General features: G+C 37.7%; 2 protein-coding genes across 2 annotated transcripts; both read right to left on the minus strand.

Moving 5' to 3' along the window:
* Positions 1-4337, minus strand: LOC140926552 (uncharacterized). The gene is made up of 5 exons (XM_073376280.1): positions 4177-4337; positions 1859-1943; positions 1496-1701; positions 704-817; positions 1-323 (listed from the first exon to the last, which is right to left on the minus strand). The coding sequence occupies exons 1-5, from the start codon at positions 4210-4212 to the stop codon at positions 48-50; spliced, it is 717 nt and encodes a 238-aa protein (XP_073232381.1). The 5' UTR covers positions 4213-4337; the 3' UTR covers positions 1-47.
* A 2371-nt stretch (positions 4338-6708) lies between these two features.
* On the minus strand, positions 6709-9462 carry LOC140927573 (collagen triple helix repeat-containing protein 1-like). The gene is made up of 4 exons (XM_073377248.1): positions 9241-9462; positions 8837-8962; positions 7660-7971; positions 6709-7194 (listed from the first exon to the last, which is right to left on the minus strand). The coding sequence occupies exons 2-4, from the start codon at positions 8906-8908 to the stop codon at positions 6835-6837; spliced, it is 744 nt and encodes a 247-aa protein (XP_073233349.1). The 5' UTR covers positions 8909-8962; positions 9241-9462; the 3' UTR covers positions 6709-6834.
* Positions 9463-10536: the final 1074 nt, after the last annotated feature.

Here is a 10536-nt window from a genome sequence, read left to right on the forward strand (position 1 = left end):
AATTGAACTACAAGAAATAATTATACTAACTATGTACAGCAACCATTTCACACAAACTTCATGCACGACTGTGATATCATCTTTTGATTGATGTCCATCAATATAAGTGAGTACATCTCTGCTTTTTCACGTGAGATATAGGGCATGACATCCACAGGTTCTCTGTTGTCTGAGCCACTTGATGTTTGGTCATCTCCCTCTTCATTATTTTGAACGGATTTGTTTGGTGAGAGAAGGGACTGGGGCTTGGGTTTATTCTTGGAGCCTTTTGGTCGACCGCGTTTGCGTTTGACTGGAACTCCATCTTCAACCAGTGGAACAGGCTGTGGAAAAAGGGTAAAGGTCCTTGTTTTACATCAGTAACTCATGAGGGTATACTCACTGGCCTGACGAACCTGAGGCCTAGCCTAGTCCCTGTACGGCGTTTTCCCAGTCCCTGTTGGTCAATTCACTATGCTTGGACCACATGACCCGAAACACTTCAGCCGCGCAGATGAGGCCTAGGGACTAGGCAACCTGAGGCCAGCGTTGAACTCATTTTACCCATTTTAATCGAAATCAGAACTTTCCGCACAGAAGTCCACGCTCTAGCCCACTGTGCCAATTGTAATCTAGTGGCTATGAAATGTGCTGATGGGGCTTACTAATTCAATTTCTAGAAAAAGACTTTGGATAGTCCATAAAATATATGACATCAATGTACCTGAGTTTGAGTTGGGACAACATCTCTACTGACTTCAGTTTTCACCTTGTTTTTCGATCCTTTGGGACGTCCACGCTTTTTAGGCAGAACCACACCATCTAGAGTGGGAGGAAGCTACAAAAAAATTAACATTACAAGATTCAAGACTCTCTCATGTGACATTAACTTTTAGATTTATTACGTTAGTTAAGGCTTGTCTAGATGCATTTAATGATATTCTTTTATCGATGCAAGACCATCCCATCTCCAAACATTTACTGTAACTATATGAGGATCAATAAGACTGTTACTTGTGTCGACAATCCCCAAACCCATACAATGTCAGAGTGTGTATAAATGTACCACACCTAAGTCTACCATTAACCACACTGCTTGATCAAATTAAAGTGTTGATTCTTCTATTCATGTTTGTTTCTATTCTGTTTGCTATTTTCTGTCTCTCTATTGTTTTTACCTGTGTGTTGTCATTATAATTTGCTACTTTTAGTATTATTTGCAATTTTTTTTTTTTCTGGACTTAGCAGTGGAGCTTGCTCTGTGAGTGTCCACTCCTTTTGTCTGTGACTAAGCATGTAAATAAATAAATAAACAAATAAATAAAATAAATGGAATGCTGCTTAACCAGAGTTTCTAATAGCAAGGACCTTTAGTTACTGCACCCAAGATTTGATGGGTATTCTATCATGAATCACTGCCCACTAAACGGACAACTTTCCTTTGAATTTCACTTGAATTCCTGACCACCATCAAAAATTAAATAATGTTAGCAGTAGACACTTCTTTCACAGCTACCTGGGGAAGATTTATTTGTTTTTCCTGTACATTCTCCAAGTTGACAACACTTTGCTGAGGCAATGGACAAGGCATCTGCTCTGTTTTTATACGCTCCACAAGGTCTTCTGGGACAAGCGAAAATTCATAGTCAAAATCTGGATTTTCCTTTTTTGGCCTCTCAGGACGAAGTCTTTTATCTCGTTCAGAACCATTCAAACCTTCCCCTGAAAAAAGAAACATTAAATTGAGTCTCATTGCACATTAGAGAACATAATTAGCAAAAACGTTTTATGCATTGTTTCAATGTTACCATCATCTTTAGATCTGTAAAATGCTGGGGGCATTTTCGGTACAGCTATATTACAATTTCTGACCTATTACCTTGCTCTTTTTTAACTTGCACTTGATGCAACTTTCGGCTGATAAAAACATGGCCACATGGACAAGACTTGCATGCAACAGGGAGCTGAAACATAAAGAAATGCAGCATGCAACTTCATTTCTAAAGACAGCAGTTATTATACATTTTTATCTACTTATTTTCATGTTATAGCCAGCCAGTCCTTCAACAAGGTCCACTGTACTAAGGCCAGTACTATCAGGTTACAATACATACTGGTTCATTGGTACAATGCTGGTACAATAATGTTGGTATCATGGTGATACAATGCAGTGAACAGAAAGTGCCCACATTTTCCTCAACCCTTCACATGGCAATTTTGACCTTTCCTACTTGTTTATCTCACTATCTGCCCCTGATTCTCCTAAGAACCTCTATGACAATTTTTTAAAGTATGTTCACGAAATTATGGGATCAGCCAATAATAACTATGGGTAAAATAGTTTCAGACTCGAAGTCACTAGTGTCAGCCATATTACATAGGGCGTCAGCTGATTAACAGATAATTTATTACAAAACTATAATTTTATAATATTTTTTTTATTACTATAATAACTAGCCCTCAGCTCATTATAATAATAACAATAATTTATTGCTCTTATGATCACATTTAAGCAATGCAGGTAGAACATACTATTAAACAGATACCTAAAACTTAAAAATGTTAAAGCTTCATTCATGCATAAATATGTTCCTAGGAAAACATTTGTTAAAAATTAAAAAGTGGAGTAATAAACTCAGTTAAAGATTATATCACATTGCACCCAATTTTATGCGGTAATGAAACAGTCATTTGAAACCCGCGGAACCCCCACCACAATCTCGGGGATGACCAGGGCATTCACTTTTGTAGCAAGTGAAAGCAATTGAGTTCTCCTTTCCCTGGGGCCAAAGTGAATGGTGAACTTCCCTGCACTAATATGACCCGCAACTGTCAACCCTTTCTTGTTATCGCGAAGCATAAAAAGGGATGAAAAATATATTTATAGCTGTAAAATTAAAACTGATGCTTCACAGTCTTCTGAAGTTTTTATAAACCATAAGGCCACTAATACAAGAAAAATAAGACGCGGACCTCATATAAATGGCACAAAAAATCAGTTTGCATCTTTAATAAGACACAACTCAGCTAATTTATAAGACACACTTTATATGCTCTGAAATGGTGTAGTCTAAGTCTTATCTAAGATGTGTCTTATTTTTCCCCGTATAAATAGCCCCAGATGAAACACAACAGACAACTACAATGATGCGGAGTACTGACAATTATACATACATACACACATTAAAATTCTGGGTCAAAGATGCTTCCTTGTCGTTGCAGTTAACAAAGTTTTCATGACAATGCACCTCTATATATATGAGAGAGAATCTTTTGTGTATCTTGGCTCGTACCTTGGTACAAGAAGGCGATTCTGGTCTCAAATAAAGTAAGTGCTAAAGCAATTTCGGCCAATAAATTATTCTCATACATTATTTTAGGTAAGGATTCGCTATTATCGTCATACTCTAAGCAAAATACTATTTATCCAAAAGTAACAGCTACTATGTCCTGTGATATATGAAATCTTAATTGATATCTTTTGAAGAGAAATGGTTGTTTTAAAAGTTATGTTACCATGTGCCACGAAAATGAAAACTGCTGATGACAGAGCGACTGCCCCGCTTATTCCCTGGTCAGGGAACAGAGGACCGTGATTTCTAGCATATCCCCCGCTTGACGGGGAACAAAAATGGAGTGAGTATGAAGTAAAAGGCCCCGCATTACCCCGCTCATCCCCGAGGGGGGGTGGGGGATGCGAGGGTTTCAAATAACTGGTGCATAATTTTATATGGTGATTTTACGAAGCGTTTAATGATCTATAGTCAACGCAAGTGTTATTGAGTGATATTCAAGTGTCGCTAAATACGGATTTTTCAAAATCGCTAAATTAACGTGACGCCAAAATTTCATGTAATAAGGTATATGTTAGTCTTTTCTCATGAGAAAGAAATCGTGGTTGAATTATTGACACAGAGGTGATTAAATATCATGAAATAGGAGCTTAAACTGAAGCTTTTGCAACTAAAGCTCTTTTTTATGTACTGAATACTATTTAAAGAAAACTATAATATTTGAAAAAGGAGCTCAACTTAATACATCGAGAAGGCAACTATCGAAATCGAAAACTAGACAAATCACAAATTGATAAACTTCAATCTATTAAATTTATTACTGGCCGCGCATATTTTAAAGCTTCAATAAGCTTAATTCCTAAGTTTCTCCTTTACATTACAATAATTATCACTTGTTGCTTACCGTTTGATCGCAGTTAGGGCATCGTTTAACTACCATATCAAAAATTTCATCTAATAAAGAGAATTTTGAAAAAGCAGGGAGTAAAATATTTTCATCAAAATTAGTGGCCGAAACAAAGTCCTGTATCAGAATGCTTTGGCTGACCGCCAGTGCCTGGGAACAAAACTGGAACCGAGTTTTCTCGCTTTCATCACCAATAGGGACTTTAAGATCAAACGACGCGGACGACAACGAGAACGTCAAAAGGGCAATAGGTTTAATAAGCAAACCAACAACTTCGCACGTGCATCACACTATTTTGTACATTTCTTTCCCGTTTTTGCACGACTACAACGTGAAAATGCCTAATTTCGCGTTTTATAGAGGACGTGAACAAGCAACGACGAAATTTTATTTCTCTTTTAGACTACGAGTAGTCCCCCATTTTTCCTCGAGGATAGTAGAGCGGGCGAAACGCGAGCGTGCGTGAAAATCACCCCACGCGAGAAAAGGCGACACGCGGCGGGGAGAGAGAAAACTCTCTCCCCGCTGCGTGTCGCCTTTTCTCGCGTGGGGTGATTTTCACGCACGCTCGCGTTTCTCTCGCTCTACTATCCTTGAGGAAAAATGGGGGACTACTCGTAGTCTATTTCTCTTTCGGAGCTTGAATGTGGTCCCTTCTTGAAATTCAGTTTCAGGAGGGTTCGCCTACATTTGACAAAGTAAGTGGTTAGGAATAATCGCTATAAAGACTGAAAGAACGCAACTTCACTTTTTTAGCAACGTTCTTGTCGCTGTCGCGTCGTTGGATCTTAAAGTCCCTAATCTCACTTAGGCACGGACGTGGACGGCAACGAGAACGGCAAAAAAGCAAAAGGTTTATCGCTGTGGCTATATGGCCGGTAACCGGTGAAGGTTTTCAAAATACTAAATAGCCGGCAGTTCTATATTCTTAGTAAATTTCACAAAATTGAAAGATTCCAGCTAATCTAACCTATCATATGTCGATTTAGAAAAGCTGAGAAAAGTCAAGCGATCCTGAAATGCTTTAATTTTGTGAAATTTACTGAGAATAACGGACTGCCGGCCATTTAGTGTTTTGAAAACCTTGACCAACAGTCGAGCTGAAAAGTGTCACAAAACATGGTTCAGCGTACCAAACATTAGACTTGAGATCTGTAAAGCATTTCAGGATCGCTTGACTTTTCTAAATCGACGTATGATAGTTTACATTAGCTGGAATCTTTCGATTTTGTGAAATTTACTAAGACTATAGAACTGCCGGCCATTTAGTGTTTTGAAAACCTTGACCGGCAGTCGAGCTGCAAAAATTTCTAAGTGTCACAAAACATGATTTCCTCCTCTGAGCCCAGCGCAAACCAAACACTAGACTTGAGATCTTTAAAGCATTTCAGGATCGCTTGACTTTTCTAAATCGACATATGATAGTTTAGATTAGCTGGAATCTTTCGATTTTGTGAAATTTACTGAGAATATAGAACTGCCGGCCATTTAGTATTTTGAAAACCTTGACCGGTTACCGGCCATATAGCCATAGCGAAGGTTTATATAAGAGAAAACGACAACTATGCATCACTCTTTTTTGCACATTTCTTTGCCGTCATTGCACGACAACGACGTGAAAATGCCTAATTTCACGTCTTGTCGAGGGCGGAAACACAAGACAACAACTTTTTTTTTCCTTCCCTGAACTTTGATACAGTCTCTTAGACCCGGTTCAGATGCCGGAATTTTCATGAGGCGAACCTAATTCGAATTAAGGCCGACCCAAGTTATTAAATTCCGCTGAATTGATTCAGACGCCGATCTTAATTGTAGCTGAACTAAGTTCAAAAAGCGCAAAATGCTCATGGGGTTTTCCTGTGGAAATGATTTATTGGCTATAACTTCGGCGCAGATCACGAAGCTGAATCAAAATTTGGCACTCATAAAGAACTCATCGTCCTTAACATTTTAAAGTATAAATATTGTGTTCATAAGTCACGTGGTATGTCACGTGACTATTTTGCTAAAAATCGTACATAATTGAAAAATTGGTGGCGGGTTCAAGATAAGAAATCAAGCAACGACATTTTTCTTATTCATATTAATCATATTTCTAACATTTCACGCTTGGAATGACCTTCCATTGCACTTCAATAAAAACTTGTAAGGGTAAACAACATTTTAAATGCCCAGATATAATCTTGAATTATTTAAAATTGTAATTTTAAACTTCGTGTACATTCATTTCAAACGTAGAAAGCTATGTATGTTTAAGCTTGGTTTCATCTTGTTTATAAAAAGCATGTCATGAGTTATCAGACAGCCTAATTTTCCAAAAATTAGTGAAGTTAAAACACACAATTTTTTCATCCGGACAAAACGGTTTGTCCTTAACATATTTTCATTTGCATAGATTTATCACATTTTTCGTTGGGACAAAAAAATGAAAGAAAGTTGTTAATAGTTGGCAATGTAAGCGTGGTCTGAAAGTCAACAATCAACTACTGTTTGATTAATAGTAATGTTTTTAATAGTTACTGAGCCGTATACATCCCCATTACTTATTGCACTATAAATGTGGCTCCTACTTAGTTTTTATCAAGGCCATCAATGGTCAGGCAAAGTTCAAAGCAAAGGACCGTGAATGTCCTCCGAGTGTGTTGTCTTGACCTCTTACTGAGATGGAGGAACTTCCTCGATCATGATTCGGGTTACGGAGTTCCATCCAGTATAAGCATCTGCAGCTTTCGGTCCCACGCAACTACCAACATTAAAACCCACTCGAACGGTTCCCTTGGGGATTCCTTCGCAGTATCCTCCAATCTGAGTAACTTTGTGAATGTTGCTGTCTGTTTTTCCTTGATTTCTATAAATATGCATCACACCGTCAATGGCGAAAGGTTTGCGACACTCTACACCGTTGAAGGTGAAAAACCAACGCGAGCAACAAACGAGACAGTAGGCGATTCTTAAGTCACCATTGTACTCCACTTTCAAGGCTGTGTTATCGGCTACTTTTTTAAAAACACAATCCTACAAAAAAAAATTAAAAATGTTAAATTTTCATACACCTAACTGCACTAACGTTCTCGTACAGAAAATAAATTTAGGGAATACCAATTAGCCATACAAGTGACGTTTTGATATTTTGATAACCCTCAAAACACTTTTGTAGTATGGTACATATTGGGTAAATATAACACATTGTACTGATTGTACACCAATAAAAACGTCGACGAGGTTGACATCAATAAGAATTGAGTTGAGAGAAGGAAAATTATCCCTAAATGTAGTGAGCTTGCCTATAGTAATTTATTTCTATTTAGCTCTTTTCAATTCTCCTTATTTTTCATTTCTGACGACAAAGCTATTGTTTATATATCAATGCAAATAGAAGGCAAAAGTCCATAAGATAATTAAAAATTACGAAATTAGTGGAAATTCTAAGAGTAAAAAACATAAAAAAAAACATAAATTACTATCAATTAGCCATTTTACCTTAATCAATCCACTGTCTTTACCCTCATTGATGTTCTTCCAAGCACACTGTTTCCAGTTTCTCTGCAGGCCTTGGTTACCCTGTTCACCCTTAGCCCCTTTAGGTCCCATTTTTCCCGGTGATCCTGCTGATCCTTGGTCTCCTCTAAGGCCCTTGTCTCCCTGTGGCCCTACAGGTCCCTTATCTCCTGGTGGCCCTACAGGTCCTTGGTCTCCCTTGGCCCCATCTCTTCCATTGAGCCCAGGGACCCCAGGGACCCCTGGTACGCCACTGGTTGAAGTGTTGATGACAGTCGGGCATTGATGCGTTACCTATTGATAATATAAAAAGTTCATTCTTTTATTTCGTTTATAGATATCGTGGTTCTGTTATCCGAATATCTGGGTCTGATTTAAGCATTTCTTTATATCTGTTGACATGTTTTCCTAGACTGTTTGCGACGAAAACTAGCGACGAAAACGACATCGTCAAGCTTAAAGCCATGCAAGTGAGAAATCTCTGTTCTCAGGGTAGTTTATATAGGGGCACCCAACGAGAATATAGTTCAAAACCACTTAAACATAGCATTGTTAAACGTATTTTAGTATTAAAACGGTAAATATAGGCATATTTTTATCCCCTAAAAATTTTTCATATGTTCGGATTTCCTAGCTGAAAGTCTAGGGATTCGAAAATTATAGGGATCAACAAAGGCTTACCTTTTCGAAAATTTCAGCTAGAAAAAAGGCTCCCGAAAGTTGTAGGTGACCTTTTTAGGGTAAGAATCGGTTAAAAATGGGCAATTGTACTATTTTTTAGATGTTCGAAAATCCTAGGAGAGGCAGACAAGCAAGAAATTTTGGAAAAAATGTTCCGCAAATTCTAGATCTCAAATCGTCTTCCGAACAGATATTTTCCGAAAATTGTCGTTGGGTGCCCCTGTTTATAGTTCGTGGACTCTAAGCCACACCGCTGTTTGATTAAAGCTGCGTCGAACCAGTACAAGTGTATTCGGATTTTTTGTGAAACGCAGCCTAGGAAGCCCTAGAAAATAAATTTCTTGCACTACACTGAGAAGTTGCATCGAAGAAAATGTATCATACGTAGTGCGTTCATAATACCCCGCTTGATAAAAATCGCTGAAAATCGCTCGTACAACTAAGGGAAATCATGAAAACTGTAGCACAAAATACTTACGGTTGACTGTTTAACAGAAAAAGCTAACTTTGTAACCATACATGTGGTAAGCAAGATTGTTGCAAAGTTCATGGTTCTGCCTATTTCGGGTCGGTATGATTGAATTTCTCTGAGTCTTGAAGAAATCTGTAAAAGGAAAGATAAATAATAATAGATCAGTTCAATTTTTTGTACCCTGAGAAGCCAATTAATATAATTACTTTAGCTTCAAATCGCGGGGAAAGGCGTGAGAGATTCGTTATACGACACGTCGGGAGGACGTTTCAATTGAAACAGCGACGAGCACATCTTGTTTTGGAGACAATGACTTTGATTGTACACCGATAGAGTATAAAGGCTACACTCGTCGGCTTCAGTGTTACTTGTGTTAGCTTTATCATTGAAGCATCTCTTAAAAGACTAACAGTTCTGCTCTTGAAATCTTCAATCCTTTACTCCCTGGTTTCTTGGGAACTACAACGATGTCTGGCTTGAGGCTGAGGCTAGAACTGATGTCTTTGACTAAATGGCGCACAGAATATTAGTTGATTAAGCGGAAGTCTATATCTCTGCTACGGGTAAAAACGAGTTCACTGGTGACCTTCCGTTTTTCTGATTGGGTAAAAAGAAAACAATCGACTACCTTATGGTGCGTCAGTATGCGTGTACATACATCGACAAATTGATTTGTTGGATAATGATTCAGTAAAAAAAAATGGATTGGACTCATAGTCAGTATGTTCATTCCAAATTGTTACAATCAGTCATTTCTACGTTAATTTTCGAGTTAATATTCCTTAATAGCCAAATTTTATTTACTGAAGTATACTTTAATTTAATTTAAATTCTGGTTGAATTAATAGGGTACTGCTGCTCTTTTCCCAATGCAAATAATTACATTTAGTCTGCATTAGATAATGAAATAAAATGAAACAGGTTTTCATTGGTATTTTCAACTGTTCATTCTCTTAGGCTTCCAACTTTTCGAAAAATCATGGTTTCCTAAGAGACTATTTTTTTCTTGGTTCTCTGGTTTTAGTAAAAGACATGATAATAAAATCAGCTGATTGATGATTTATTCAATCACAAAACTGAACAAGAAAGCCATGCCACGTACATCACGCATAACGAAATCTTGAAACAGAGCAAAAACCACCATACTTCAGAACCACAAAAACAGAGCAAAAACCACCATACTTCAGAACCACAAAAACAGAGCATCTGTACCAGAATTTATGAAATAACACACCAACTTATCTTTTATTATTTCTATTATCATTAATTTACAGAATTTAGTACCCTCGAAAGCTGTGCTAAATCGAGCACAGTCATATTAATGACATTATAGAGAACTCTAGAAATTCAAATGAATTAAGAGAAATGGGTCCTCGAATTTTTTTTGGCTGCTTTTCTACTAAAAAAAAAAGAGGTTTAACCGAATATTCGATCCCGAAGTAGTGAGATACTGCAACTTCTACATGACTAGAACGGATCCATCGAATTATAGCACGAAGTTTGTTTGCTCCGCGAATTATTTGAGAATTTTAATATCTCTAGGCAAAGGCTGTGAAGGTTACGTACCGGATTTTACTTCCCCCGACCACTAAAACGTTGAAAGTCGCAGGACATTCAAGATGGTTGATGGTGGCGTGGAGTTTAAGTTACTTGGATATTTGCACAAGCAGGAAATGAAGCAGGACGACGACGAAAGACTCTACTGC

This window comes from Porites lutea, chromosome 2, assembly GCF_958299795.1.
Source record: "Porites lutea chromosome 2, jaPorLute2.1, whole genome shotgun sequence".
Taxonomy (NCBI): Eukaryota; Metazoa; Cnidaria; class Anthozoa; order Scleractinia; family Poritidae; genus Porites; species Porites lutea.